Source organism: Streptopelia decaocto, assembly GCF_964273445.1.
Source record: "Streptopelia decaocto genome assembly, chromosome: 17".
NCBI lineage: Eukaryota > Metazoa > Chordata > Aves > Columbiformes > Columbidae > Streptopelia > Streptopelia decaocto.
In genome coordinates, this window is record NC_138672.1 from 9,830,880 (window position 1) to 9,846,269 (window position 15,390).

General features: G+C 41.9%; 1 protein-coding gene across 1 annotated transcript in view; it reads left to right on the forward strand.

The window, feature by feature from the left end:
• The window catches only part of CCDC187 (coiled-coil domain containing 187), a gene marked incomplete at its 5' end in the record, with an annotated part of 31,742 nt that extends 17,921 nt beyond the window's left edge, over positions 1-13,821 (forward strand). The window contains 13 exons of the mRNA XM_082067643.1: positions 2,325-2,431; positions 2,797-2,907; positions 3,276-3,376; positions 3,964-4,097; positions 4,619-4,761; positions 4,890-5,077; positions 5,958-6,045; positions 6,740-6,916; positions 7,011-7,189; positions 8,917-9,101; positions 9,660-9,772; positions 10,291-10,459; positions 11,403-13,821. Of these exons, the coding sequence (XP_081923769.1) occupies positions 2,325-2,431; positions 2,797-2,907; positions 3,276-3,376; positions 3,964-4,097; positions 4,619-4,761; positions 4,890-5,077; positions 5,958-6,045; positions 6,740-6,916; positions 7,011-7,189; positions 8,917-9,101; positions 9,660-9,772; positions 10,291-10,459; positions 11,403-13,810 (4,103 nt within the window). The 3' untranslated portion in view covers positions 13,811-13,821. The remainder of the gene's footprint in view (positions 1-2,324; positions 2,432-2,796; positions 2,908-3,275; positions 3,377-3,963; positions 4,098-4,618; positions 4,762-4,889; positions 5,078-5,957; positions 6,046-6,739; positions 6,917-7,010; positions 7,190-8,916; positions 9,102-9,659; positions 9,773-10,290; positions 10,460-11,402) is intronic.
• Between the last annotated feature and the right edge of the window lie 1,569 nt (positions 13,822-15,390).

Here is a 15,390-nt window from a genome sequence, read left to right on the forward strand (position 1 = left end):
GGCAGCAGCAGGGTGGGGTATCGCCATGTGCTGCAACATCTGGCTGGGAGCTGAACTCTGGCCAACCCTCTGCACCAGAGGATTTAGCTATAAACACAAAATACGTGGAGGACAGGAGCAGCACAGGCCGCATTAATCCCCTTGTCTAGCAAGCAGCTACTCTTGAGTGACAAGCGGGATACCAGATGTATTTATAGAGGAGAGAAGAAACTGATTCAGCAGGAGCAGAAACACAGATTCTCCAAGGTACTCTCAGATCAGCCCATTGATTTTCCTGCATAAACAAGTATAGCTGTCAAGTTTAGAGTCTCCTGCTTAGGGATTGCTCCTGGTTCACAGATCTTGCTGAGAAGGGCCAAACAACCATCCTGTTCACCTGTGCTGCTTATCACAGTTGTGATCAGGAGATAGAAAACCTCTTTTCTGCACCTTGATTTGCCTGTCATCTCTACAGCCCAGCTCCTGCATGCTAACGAAGTCCAGAAATGCCTGGGTGGTATCTCACCCGTGCCTTCCCTTAGCTGAAGAGCATCCTAAAATATTAATAATAAAGAAATTGGGCTAGCACAGTAATTTTGGAGAGGGGAAGGATTAACCTGACCTGGGTATCAATGGGTCAGTTCCTTCTGGAGCTGTTGCTCCATCACATAAGAGCCTTTCAGGACCTTTTACACCCCATCTTCATGCACCTCCTGGCAATAATGTAGTCTAAGTTGTGCTTAAATCTAAAGTTGCAAGTATGTATTTTTATAATAACTGGTTTGGACTGACTGCTGACATGGGCAGAAAGAGAAAAAGCTGTCCTTGAGTAAAGCAGCAGTAAGTGCTTCTGCCTAGCTTCAGGCGATTAGAAAAATGAGACTTTTAGCCCGGCTTTCTTAATTACGTGTCACAGAGATTCTACAGGGCTTTACTGAGATTCTGCAGGTGCAGCGGAAAGTGATTTAATAAATAGCATTTTTTAAAAAAAAAAAGGCTGAGTGTATGTACATTGAAGCTATCTGGGCACGCAGTAAAATGCCATTCATCATAACATAAGAGGATGTGAAGTTTAGCCAGATGGTATTTTCTTTAATGCAGGATGTTGCAACACAAGAAACGCATCTGGAAATAGCCACAATTAGGAAAATTATGTTCAAAAGGAGTGAAAACAGATCAGAACAAACTTTGTACTAATTTTGAGAACAATACCATTGGTCAGGCTTTGAGCAGAACAGTAATAACGTTGTTCAGTTTGAGGCACACATTGAAAATGCTTCCTAGTTTTAAATACTCAAAGAAGGAGGTGAAATTTGCAATCAATTTGTAAAAGCACAGAAACCTTCTAATAGAAAATCCAGGCTTGAAACATTAACATTTTATTTCATTCACGCCCATGTAAACACAAAAAGCATCCTGGCATGCCAAAAAGCCCATGTCTCTGATCCTTCCATGTTAAAGATCCTTCAGCATTTAAATCAAAACCAAACCTTGCATGTCGTGGGCTTATCCTGAGGCACAGGGTAATTTGGATTCAGACAGTCTTGATAGGGATACAGATTTTTATCTCAAGTTTCCAGGTCAAACCTATTTCTATTTATGACCCACACTTCAATTCATTTATGGCTCTGGTTGCTGTGACAGTGGCACAGCACAGAGTAAACACAACCTGTTTGCATAAGCTTAGCAATTCATCCGAGGAGCTCAAAGCAGCTAAGAACGTATCACTGGTAAACATTACATCACCTATACTGTAAAAGACAGACAGGAGAGTTACAACAAGGAAGTAGCAGTGGAATACATGCACCTGGAACAAGAGTTGTTCTCCCCACTTAAAAAGTGAAAGCTTTTTTCACGGGTTTGTGCCCCTCCATGACAAAAGAGAGAAGTCAAACCTGCACACCGGCACAGGGAGAAGCTGGAAGGCGGAGGGGCACACATGATGCTGATGGAGTTCCCAAAGAGTGACCAGATTGGGAAGATTTTCTTCTTTTGTAGTTAGTGAACCTGATTCTGTCAGTACAGAGATGATACAGGGGGAATAACCCACACTCTGGACTTTGGGTTTAGAACGGGAATTGTTCCTCAGTCCTCTTTACAAGGCGTACCCAACCAGCCAGCCCCTCTGGCAAAACACTTACCAAATGCTTGATCCCCGTGGACTTTGACAGTGTAGAAACACATTTTCAAGGCAGCATCTAGCTGGAATCTGAAGAAAATCTCCTTCCACTCTCCCTCTGGTAAAATCTGATACTTTCTTCAGCTGGCACCTTTTAAATGGAACACAGATTTTTAAAATTTTCTTTTAATTAAGTAATAGTGAGTGTTACCATCTATTTCCTAAGTTTCTGCAGGTGAGGGAGATCCTAACTGCCCAGCACTGGAAGAGAAACACAGGAATCACCTGGACAACTTAAGGCAAACCTCCCTCCTACTGACTCACAAACTGAAGGTACAGTAACCTGTACAAGCAGCAAAGAGCAATCCCAGCTCTGTCACGGCAGGTGAAAAGGTGCTATCCCCAGATACAGGTGCATTCAGGCTACAATCAGTTGGCATCAGCTGACTCTGCATCAGGTTTATAAACCCTGGAGCCACAAGAGAGAGGTGCTAACCTTAATTTGCTATTTGAAGATCCTATTGTAGCACTAATAGGCAAGGACATGTTGCTCTGTTGCAGCCCAAGCAGGGATTTGTGCTGCCTGCCTTATACCTGTGCTGCCTTCTCTTGGAGTTTGCTGGCCTTTGCCCCCAGCTTTGAAGAATCACATGGCTTGTTTAAAAATATCGTTTATAGCATGTAATTTCCTAAAGCAGGCCCATCAGCTCCAGCAGGAGCAGCAGCTCACAGTGCTGAGGGAGAAAGCAAAGCTAGAGGTTCAAGAAAACCAGAGGTTTTTGAGTGACTTGCTTCAGCACAACTCAGAGGTAAGTTATTGTTTCAGACCCTGCGCTACTGCTGCTGGATTCAGCAAAATGTTCCTCCAGTCCCCACTATATTCTTGGTTTTGTTTTTTATTCCCCCTTGCTCAGAGTCCTTTAATAAAAATGTTTTTTTTAACTGATAAAAACTGTAGATCAGGGTAAGTTTTTGGAAGTGCCCAGGTTTCTCAGGTAACAGAGTCCCTTATGCTGTCATTTGGACTTGATCTGAAATCACTTGGGTGCTGCAGCATTTCGTGTCTATAGCTGGTTTTGCTGCAAAATCGAGCAAAGGGTTTTTAAGGGAAGAAGGCTTAAAAGTTCTGCCTTTCAAATAGATCATTCAGGTCTATGGGCAATTTCTGTGTTTGCAGGGCTGCAGTAGCTCCAGAGGTGGTTATTCCGTGGCAAGGCTGGATCATGCAGAGCAAATGCGGACACGATACCAGCTGGAAAGTGGCAACATAGCTGGCAGGTACAGAAGGCAGTATACAACAGTGACTTGGGGCACTAATGTGTATGCACTGTTTCTGAAATGAATGTCAAAGTCATTTAAGAACAGCTTATGTGGCCGTCATGTTATATTTAGGACTATGAGCAAGCCATTTTATTCATTCAGATCTTGGTGAAGTATCCATTTTTGTAATACAGTATTTCTACTCTGATTTAAGCACAACTATAGTATAAACACCTTCCCACTGTTGTGGGAGATTTTGCAATCCTAAAAGGTAGAAGTCCCTTTGAAACTTGTGGCAAGATATAATTTTTCCCATTTTGCTTTACTATCATATACCTAGGTATGAATGAGAATATTGTATGTGCACACTTTAATGTTCATTTGAAGTGCCATAGATTAAGTCTTGAGAATTGCTTCTAGAGTCTTATGGATACAGTTATCAGAAAGGTACCTTTGCACAGGTCAAAATTTCAGTATCACATAGACATGAGCTCCATGCTAGTTTGAGAAAGATTCAGTTTCCACAGAGGACTTAGCTATGAAAGCTGGGAATTGAAATAGTATTTCTGACTGCAATGAGAAAATATTTCCTTTCTTTCCTTCAGTAATCAAGAGACCTATTCACTGAAGCAATCTGCATTGAAGACAGGAAGAGATCACAATCCAGCTGATCCCAAAATAGCGGCAGAAAGAAAACCACTGGGAGGAAGGAGTTCATATTGCTCAGTGCTTCAAGAAGGTGAACCCTAAGTTAAAGGATTTGGTGGTATTGGGCAAACAATACTTTCTAGTGTGGCATGAGAAGCAGTGAAGCATCCAGGGACTGAAACACGTACTCACAAATTTCCCTAATCTTCTAACTAATTTTGAAAACTTTGGCCTGAATACTTATATGCAGTATGCATAATTGAGCCATAACAATCTCTGTCTGTCCTCCCGACCCTTCTACAGAAAATAATCTTGGGAGCTGGGAGTTATTTACCTTGTTTATAGGCCACTTTTTCTCTTTACCTGTTTACTGTGATTTCACTTGAAAGTGTGGTTAGTGTTCATAATTAACCGTGTAAGTGACAGTGGTGGGGTGACTCCTCAGGCTCCCTCTGAGGGCAACGCACGGGCCTGGCTGATGAGTTTTGCAAAGGTGTCTTGAACTGATGAGCAGACACTAACTCGTGTACAGTGGGAACCATTTTGGTGGATCCTTTTCCTTCTGTTACAGAGAAATATTTTACTTACAGTCACTTTAAATCTTCTCCCTTGGGTCCTTGCCAGCAGAGCACGGGGAGCCGCTGCATGGCCATCAAACTTGGACTCTGTTGTCACCTCCAGTGAATGTCCACAGGGAGACCTGTGCAGGGGACGACTCTGGAGAGAGCAGCGAACAGGCCAGCTCCGACAGCCAGGTGACACCAGCTCTTGTATTAGCGTGTGGGGTTGTTTTTTGGGGATTTATTTTGGCTTTTAGTCCCCTTGTTACTCATCACTCACACAGCACTTCTCCAGTAAACACGACGCTCTGCTCTGTCCCCAGTGGAGCAAGGTTGGCCGGCACTATGGAGGCTCCAGAACCTTCTGCCATTTCAGCTTGGCCATGGTGGAGCAGTGTCTGAGGGGAGAAGAGCTGCGAGCTCGACACCAGGCTGCCCTCCTCGAGCTCCGCAGAAAAGCCCTCCGGGAGAAAGCCAGGGCCGAGCTGGCCTGGCTGGGCCACCAGAAACGGTGAGGGGACAGCACAGGGCTGCCATGACAGGGACGGTCCCTCAGCAGAGAGTGGAGGTGCAGCCGCCCGCTCAGCCCGGGCAGTTTTCCTTCCTTTCAGGGGAAACTGAATTGGTTTCAAACTGGAACACAAGATTCCTCTTAAATTTGAGAAGAAATTTCTCAGTGAGGGTAACAGAGCCATGGGGGTTGTGGAGTCTCCTTCTCTGCAGACATTCCAACCTGCCTGGACACCTTCCTGTGTAACCTCATCTGGGTGTTCCTGCTCCATGGGGGGATTGGACTAGAGGTCCTTCCAACCCCTGACATTCTGTGATTCTGTGAAATAAAGAAAATATGAAATTCTGCTCTTACGGAGGTAGGTAAAGCAGAAGGAGAGGAGTCTGCACAGTTTAATTCTCTCCAGAGCACAGTTGAGCTCCCGACTGCAGCCTCCTCCAGGGGTGTGTGAGGTGTCCCTCAGTGCTGACTGGGCTGAGGCGCCATTGGGGACAGTGAGAGTCCCCCTCATGTGAGGTGTCCCTCAGTGCTGAGGTGCCTTTGGGGACAGCACGAGCCCCCTTGGAGCAAGGTGTCCCTCAGCACGGACTGGGCTGGGGCACCATGAGGTACATTTTGAGCCCTCCCAATGCACAGCGTCCCTCACCGGCCTGTGCTGTGTGCCCAGGGAAGTCTGGTTGCCTCAGGAGAGCCCCAGGGTGGTGACATGTCCTCCAAGTCCACCAGAACTTTCTGTGGAGTCTTCCATAGCTACTGCTGCTTTTGCAGATGCATTGAGAGGAGCTTTGCTCCCATATCTAACATTGTTTTCTGAAGAGCATTCAATTCATGGTATTTAATTATTTATTGATTATGATCCCCACCCTTGTCTGGTCTCCAGCTGTCTGGAAAACCTGCAAGACAGTAAGGGAGCGTCTGCCATGGCTGCAAAGCAGCACAAAATCCTGAGGGAGCTGAAACAGGAGCAGGTAATGCTGGAGGAGCCGGATTTCATCTCATAAACAGCAGAAGGATGCAATGTGGGGAGATGCCTGGAGTTGCTGGAGCAAGTGGGGTTTGGTTTGGTTTTTAAAGTCACTGTTGTCATTTCGCATGCATTATTCTGCTTTTCTTCCCACATTCAGTGAGGTATTTTTTGTGTCAAAGTCAGCAGTCTGTAAATCTTCAAGAAAAGAAACACTTGTTTTTTTCTTCCTGCTACTCCACTGTGTGTTTTTTCCAGTTGTGCCATAACAAGCAGGTCATATAATGTAGGTTTCCGCCAATGTATGCAAATTTATACTTCTGATGCTGAAATATATTAAATTAATCTGACAGCTAATTTTGTAGTCCCACTTCTGCTACTGAGAGGAATGCTGGGCTCATAATTACACTTGGTAATCAGTAAATTTCTGTCCTATTCCTTGTGTAGTACAAGCCTCTCCTTTACTTGAAGGAATTCCTATGCAAACAGAGTGCAAATCAGAAGCATTCTGTAGCTTTGAGTGACCTGAACACTTCTAAAGGTCTCACCTCTGAGACACCAAACCTGCATATTGAATTTTCAGGGCATTTTGTGGGTTTTAGTGCCTTATGTTAAGAAATATTATACACATTTTTAGGTAGGTCTCATTTCTGTTATCTTAGCTCTCTTATGTTCCTTTCTTTTTCTGCTTTGGCTAGGCAGAAATCCAGCACCTGCAAAACATCTACAGGGCAGCCCATCAAGAAAGAAAGCTCCTATTAAAGCAGCAAAGAGAAATCTTAATGATGAGGCATTCAACAGCACAGCTACAGGGAAAGCTGCATAATTTGGCTGGGAAGCAAGAGGTTATTCAGTCACAGTCACTAGATGTCTCGGTGGGTTTTTTTGAGTGGATAATGACTGAACTCAGAGCTGACACTACAGCTGAGGAACCCAGGTGAAACCTCATGTATTACCTTCTCCTTTCAGCTTACAAGGAGCCCAGCAACTGAAGAAACAATCAAGCTGAACACAATGAGACTTATTTCTAGCCCAAAGTTCTTGTCGTCCTCAGCAGAGTCTACAGCCCACACAGAAACACCTGATCTGCCAGGGAATAGGGAGAGTTGTGTCCAGCTGAAGAATAAACAAAGCAAGAAATATAAGGGGTAAGTAAAACCCTTTTCCAGTGATATACAAACCAGTCCAGTGGAGAGATGGAAGCAGTTACATCCTAGATAATTGTGCAAGTTTAGATGCTCCCAAGATGGAGTTCTGTAATAAGTTTTGAAAATCTGTGTTCAAGCAGTTAATACATCAAGATCACTGCTTATCATTCTGACCAATATTGCCTCACTGTTTACTTGTGTGTCCACCATGTGTCCAAACTACTATCCGGTGTCCAAACCAGTAAGCTCCTTGAGGCAGGGACCAGTTTATTGCAAGGTATGTGAACAGCATTAAGTAAACTGTCTGGATCTGTAGCTGGAGATCCTTATTAAATTCTTCAGGTAGAATACATTCATCACTTCAATATATCAATAAGAAATAGTGTATTTATTTCAGATTCTTCCATTCTTTAAAAAAGATGAAGTACCCTTCTGTGCAGGGGAAAATGTGTTTTAAGTAAAACCTTGAATTTTAAAAGAAAGTTGAGGCAGTATTTACAACAACTTTACAGTTTATCAGGAACTGCTGCTGATATACATATATAGATATTTAAACGCACACACAAAACAAACAAAAAAAAAACCTCTTGGTGGTTACAGGGAGTTACATTATGCTCTCGATACTTCTGTATGGCACAAATATTAACTCCTTTAATAGAACAAGCTACATCAGAGCCTTAATCCTGAAATTTAGAGTCTGTGTACATGTATTGATTTAATTGGTGAAATTCACTCCTTTGTCATCCTCTGGCTCTAAGCCTACGTGTCACTTAACTCCTCAGAGCAGGTTTGTGTTTCACTTAGGATTTAACCACAGGAGGCTTTTGTACTACATGGGGCTTAATTTTATGCTTAAACTGAAGCGCAGAGGTGTCAGGTGAAGTGCCCACAGTTGGAGGTGATTCAGGAGCTCAGTCAGACTGTCCTGAGAAAGTGCTGGTCCCGTGCCCCAGGGACTGTGTTCCCAGTGTCCCCGTTGGCTGAGGACCCAGCAGTATCCATACAGCTCAGAACAGCACTCTTCCAAAGCAGGCTCAGATGAATAAAAATCTAGCTTGCTTCAAGAAAAAAAAAAAAGGCAGTTAAAGACAAATATATATCTATATGAATTTAAAAACCTCGTTCATTCAGTGTTACCCAGACCTTAGCAGACTGGTGAGTCAGATTTGTGCATTTACTTAAGTCCCCGCAGGGAAAAGCTTTCAAATAAATCCCTGCACGGAACCGATCTATAATTCATGGTGTTATTGATTACAAGTCACAGAAATCTTTAAAAGGTTTCTTGGCTGTGCTTTCACTTCTTATTACTGACAAGCCTGCTCATAGGAGAACAGTGAATATTGGCGTCAGTCTGGAGCAGACAGGCCCTGCTGGAACTCGCAACACGCCCAAACTCCGGCGGCTGTTTGATTGCGTATAGATCTCTTTCCTGTCTAGGAGCGTAGAGTGATAATTGTGCTATCTATCCACCAGTGGAGGTATGTTCATGTTTTCATACTGACCAGGAAGACAGTTAATAAGCAGGGCTGTAAGGGGATGAAAAGAGTTGGGAAACACCTTTTGAAGTGAAAGCAAACTGAAATAAAAAATAACTTTCCAACATGCAGAAAAATCCCTGCTGATTTGGGCATTTATTAATGGGTATTCATAGAATCATACAGATTAGTCATGATCAACTTGGGAACACAAAACCTACTCCTAATCGTTAATTCCTTATCTGTTTACAGCTTTTCTACTGAGAACAAGAAAACTCTGGCACAACACCAGGAGCAGGCAGAGGAGTCCCCAGGTTTGGAGCAGCCCCTTGGTGTGCGATGTCCTTGTGTGTCTGAGGTGGTGACCAAGACAGTGTGTGGTGCTACCAGTCAAACCACAGGCTCAGTCTCTATGGGTAAAGATTACAAAAACACAGGTACCCAATAAAGATTACTTTGTGGAAACCATGTTTGTGAGTACTTGGTTAAACTGAAGGACTTAGGGCAGAAGTTGAAGTCTCAGCTGTTCTTTGGAGCAGGTCAAATGATCTCTTGGAAGAGGATTGTTGAGCTGATTAGCCCATGAGAGAGAACTTGTGATGTTGACCTGGTCCTTGGTTACCTTCAGCATGGGTTTTTGTACCAATATCTGTTCAGAATTAGCAAGAAGATGATGTAACAAAGGTGTAAGTTGGGGGTTTTTTTGAGGTAGCAGAGACATATAGATGAAGCAAGGGAGAAAGAGTACAGAAACTTCTGGAAGTGTGCTTTGCAGTACTGGATGGTACATAAGGTGGTGATCAGATAAATAAGATCACTGGTCCTTTCAGCTTCTGTTGGCGTGACAAGGAATGTGTTGGGCAAAACTAAGTTACTCAAACTATTAATGTATTTAAACAAGCCTTTTTGAGCTAAACAAAAAACCATAGTCAAGTTACTCATGTTAAAAAAAATGCAGCATTGGAAACATTCTAATTGAACATTATACCTTTCAGAGCTTAATGCTCAGGGTGGTGTCTTATTCCCTCTGAAACACGCAAACTCAGCTAGATTGGATGACCCTATATCCACACCCGCTTCAAGAGAAGGCACGAAGTGTGTGTTTCTGGTAAGGATCACCTCTGGAATTCCATTTCTGCCTTAAGAAATAGTGCCCTAGGTTATATTTGCTTTAAGATAGGATCAGCACAAGACTCATTTGGCTGTTCTGAACATCAAGTAGAAATTAGCCTGTGTGATTCTGTGTGTTTCAGCTAAAGACTGAATTTTGACATGGGCTCATTCACCACAACTCTCCAGTCCCTTCCATTTTCTCTGTGTTGATAACTGGTGACAATATGTTCAAGCCATCTCCTGTGGGTGCTGTGTTCCTCCAGGAGAAACTACACCTGTCCCTGCTATTTGCCCATAGCAGCTGCAGAAACTGGTCCTTTTCCATTTCCTACAGCAGTGACACAGCCCCAGAGTGGGTATATATGCCATGGAGTCCATATGCACTTATATACCTTGGTGTGACCATGTAGGTTTAATCTCTGGTCTCTTAACAATTTTTTTGGTGCCAGTTTGCCAACAGCAAAGTTCTTTTCTCTTAAGAGATTAACTCTGTCTCAACTACTTACATTCTAGGAATCTGTGCTGAATGAAAAGGCATTGATTTCAAGCCCAAAGACAGATCCTAAAGACAATGAAGGTATTAATCCATGTGACAGCAAGTTCACAGTGGAAGGCTTGGAGATGCTTTCTACTTTGTGTAACTTACGCCTGGTTCAGGCAGAAAATAAACTTCAAGGAACTGGTAAATCATGTTTAATGCTATTATGTCCAATCTGTTTCAACCACTTCAATCAAACTTTAATCCAGACAGAGAGAGAGAGACAATCTTCTCATTTATTATGCAGGTGTCTTGCTCACTATGCTCAATATATAAATCACTGCTAAGCAAGATGGTGGAGATTTCTCAAAGGTCTATTATGAGATATGATTATACTGCTTCCTCAGAACAAAATCATAACTTATTCTGATTCTGTCATTAACAATTTACTCTTTTGAGGCATTTTTTAAAAGTAATTTAAGGGTGTTCTTTTTAAAATAACATAGATCAGTTGAAGATAGACTTCAACAAGACATGCTGGAGTTATTTTTGTTTCCAGGTTTTATCCTCAGTTCATATTTCTTCCTCTCAGTAGGATGTATAAAAAATAAAGCTGGCTGCTTATATATGAGCCAGTTATATAATTTGTATAGTTCTGGGTATGCATAATCTCTGTATTATAAATATTTACATATGGTAGCAATATTTTGTATTTGTGTTATTTTTGTCACGAACTATCTTTCTGCATTTACTCCTAGATACCATAGTGAGGGAGACTATAGACTTGTGTAATGGAGATTTAGGAACCATGGTCTTGATGACAGAATTTTGACATAGACTGTACTTGAACTAGATTCTCAAGCCTAGCTTTGAGCATGTGGACATCAAATTGTCTGAAATAAATCCTGTCCCTCAGGCAAAGAGAAATTTTCCCATGGATTTCAGTGGTCCACAGTTTCACTATTAGTGTTCTGACTTAATTTATGCATTTGGGAAGGGGTCTTGTGCTGTTTCACAAGCAGAGTGTCAATGCACAGCACTGCCATAAACTCGAAGCAAGCCTTAGATCCTTGTAGTCACTGCTATTTTGTATGACTGAGAACAACCCTGTATTTGCCTTCTGTGCTGAATAATCTGTGTATTTCAGGTGATGCTACATCATCCTTAGAAGATGTACAGAAAGAATCTCTGATAGGAGGGAAGGCACCCAAGGAGCATTTGGATGGTGTTTCCCATGAATCTTCTGATGAAGAACTAAATTTAAAAGCATTTTCTGAAGGATTAGCTTCCACTGAATCATCATCCAAGTCAAACCACTTCTCTCTGAGATGTGAGAGTGCCAAATCAGGTTCTTCACTCCCAGAATTTCAGAAAGTGTCTGCAGTTTGCATTGACATTTCAGAAAGCTCCATTTCAGACTCTGAATTAGAGCTGAAAAATGCAGAGGACACAGATGTCAGTATCCCAGAAGAGTTTGATGACAATGGTGATGTGTTTCACAATGTTTCAAAAGAGATGCTAATAGCAGTAAGTAATGGAAAGGAAATGTTACCTAGTGACAAACATGATGAACCTGAGGTGCCTGAAGATGACAGCACCAGGACTTCATCGCACTCCCAGAAATACCCTGGTGACGTTTCAGATCACGGTTGCGCTGATCATTTGCTTTCTTCCGTTCCCTCAGACAAAGCAAAAGCCACTGAAACAAAGTCAGGAGATTCTTCCCAGTCTGATAACCCTGCTAAGGGAACAGATGAGCCACATCTGGATGCCTCAGAAAGCTACAGCAGAAACAAAACCAGTTCTCAGGAGATCACAAAACAGGGTAAAGACGCAGTTGCCAGGTCTTCATGCAGTGATGATGTTTACTCACCTAAGATCTATGAACAGCAGCAACCTAGTTCTACAACTAGCAGGGTGAAAAAGGATGATGGAATTAACAGTGTATTTGTGGATCAAAATAGAGACCTACTGGGGTTTCCACTGATGGGTTCTCTGAAACATCTAGATTCTGTTACTGAGCAACTTAGGAACCCTGTGTCTCTTCCACCTGACAAAGACATTACAAATAGCAAATTATTAGCATGTCTATCTTCAAGAAACCTGTCAGTTTCAGGAGGTGAAAATAACCATGCACAGCTTTTGAATGAGAGACTCACATCCAGCAAACTCGATGAGATTGAATCTCTGCCCACATCCACGCCAGGAATTTCTGAGGAAGTCCATACAGAGAATAATTCATTTGAGTCTTTGCAAAGGGTGGCTACAGAAAATCAAAATGACTCAACAACTGAAAAGCAAGCCATAAAGGAAGCAGGGGAGGGAATGTTTTCTTCTGTCTCCTCAAAAAAGCAATTGTTTCAAGCTGAGAAGTGCTCTTCCAAAGGTGATGATACAATTTTTATTAGTGATGAGGGTCTTCCTCCAACTGCTGAGGATACCTTGTCAGAAATATTGTCTCCTGTTGATGAAGTATTGTCCTATGGAAGTGCTGACTTGCCATCCTCTAATAAAAAGGATTTGTCATTTCCAAGTGAAGATCTTCCTCCTGCCCCTTTAGGTGCAGATGCAATGAAAAATGATGATTCTACCTTCAGTATGGATGATTTCCCATCTCCACCAGAACAAATGACAGTCTCAGAGAGCAGACAGTGTATGGATGAAGATATATCACTGCAAATGGATGCATTACCCCCATTACCTGATAACGCTGTGCCTGAAGAATTTCCCCTGCTCGATGGGGGGACAACTGATGCCTTTTCAACTCAGGATGGTAGTGCCTCAGAACAGTCTTTAACTAAAGATGTTTTCAGTGTGAAGGAAGGTTTATTAGAGTACCAACAAGGAGAACATGAGACACCTTTGCAGAATTTGGAGTTTCTGACTGTGTCAAATCCTATTTATTCTGGACAGGCCAGTAAAAGTCCCGACTTAACAATTAAACAATGCAAAACATACTTAATGTCACCTAAAGCTGAGGAGGACAGTGATGACCCATTATTAGCATTTGAAATTGGGGACAGAGTGTTAGTAAAGCAGACCCAGCCTGGATCTCTCATGTTCAAAGGACGGACTAACTTTGATAGCGGCCATTGGGCTGGTGTCGCACTGGACAAAGCTCAAGGCAATAATTCTGGAACTTACAACGGGGTGAAGTATTTTGCGTGTCCTCCGCACTGTGGTGTTTTTGTCAGACCTGAGGAGATTTCACACCTGTTGGTGGCTGATGAAAATGGTCCCAATTACCTTGGTGATGAAGACTCTGATTCCTATGATGATGAATCTTTCAAAGGAGACCGCACATACCCTGAAGATGATGAGCAGGGAGGAGGGTTTGCAGAGCCTAAAGCAGAGGACACAAATGGTGCAGGAGGATCAGAAGTGAAAGAAAACCAGTCTAGGTTACACACTGCCTCGCTGGCCGGGAAAGGGCAAAAGGTTCCATATTCTGACCAGTGTAAGTGCAATGAATTCCTCTGTCAAAACAAGTCAACGTGCATGGGATCAGATAAAGAAAAAACAGAACTGATGCATATAGAATTGTTTTCTGAATAAACAAACCTATATATATAGACCATAATAAAATAAACCCTATGTATGTCTTACTTATTTCTTTTACTGAAACCAACTAGAATTGCAGATTATATTGTATACACTGCTGTTCTCATTAGCGAATGGGAGTAGTTTTGTTGTTTTGCAGACAGCTCCCGGGGATGTTACAAAGCCCTGCCTTGCTAGTTGCCATATGAACAGAAATAAAAAGGCAGCTTCTGCCCCAAGCGCATTAGCTGTTGATCTTATCCTGTAAACTATTTTCATGTCCCTAGTAATACATTTATTTTTTTTAAGCCTCTGACTTTTATCCTTATTGATTAATTAATCCAGATAAGTTATTTGTTTGAAGATCAATGTTTTCTTGTTGTCAGTTTACAGTAGAATTTAACTTTTTTTTTCCTCCTGGACTCATAGACAAATTCTTGGATACAATGACAAATCCATATATTGAAGCACTACAGTTTTTCAGTTTATTGTTGCTATGGTTTTGCAGCAGCAGCAGGATCCTTGTGTTTGGAATGAGAGGTATTAAAAATATCACTTTATATAAGTGAAAGAATTAATGAAGGACTTGTTTTATGTTACAATGTTTGCCTTATGTTACCCTGTATGTTATGCTTGAGGAAGATAACTATTATATCTGCAATGAGGTTTGTGAGTGAAGCCTGAACCCTTGCAAGATACTATATACAGAAGGACATAGCTATAAAATAGCCATTGCTGATGAGAATAAAAAATGTTTACATAGAGTGTCAGACATGTTTAATATCCCCCACCATTCTGTGTTCAAAACCTCAGATTCTGGCACCCAGATATATTGACCTGCTCAGTCAGTGGCAAGACTTCAATATCAAGACTACTCCCCTTCAAGGTCTAATATTTTGTTTGCCTTGGTTTTGATCAATATTAACCTCCTGGGTCAATAAATCCTGATACTAACCTCAAGAGGAGTCATTATCTTTCATAGAAAATGATTATTTCTCAGTTAAACCCCACATTTAATTTTCCTGTAATCCATCTCTTTCATCTTTATACATTTAACAATTCTCCTGAATAAAATGGACTCTAAAATATCTTGTGCACTGCAGATTTTTAAAATCCTAATTAGCAGATACCAGGAGATTTTTCATTTCTTTGAAGTGGTTGGACTCCATTATTGTAACCATCTAATTTTGTTGTTTACAGCACCCGGGAAGAACAGAGACAGAAAACCCCTCAGATGGGACGTGATGCGACCATGTAACTTATGGCTGTGGATGTGAATGCAAAAGAAATGTGCCTGAACCATTTCAGATATTAACGGTGAAGAAAAGAGAGAATGAGGAAAAGAAAGGGCAAAGGTGCAGAATCTGTTACTCCATTCTCGAGGAGAGGATTTTTATTGTATATAAGATTCCCACCCTTGTACTGTCCGAATTACAGGCAAGAAACAACATTAAACTTGATTCTAACTTCTGAATTTACACCAGTGGGCCTGGATTTTGGACCCATTTGTTTCCTACTTGTTCTCAAAGGATTAAAAGAAGTGTTTGTGAGTAACCAAAGCAAGAATTATCTTTTTGGGGACCTTAGTCTCTGTG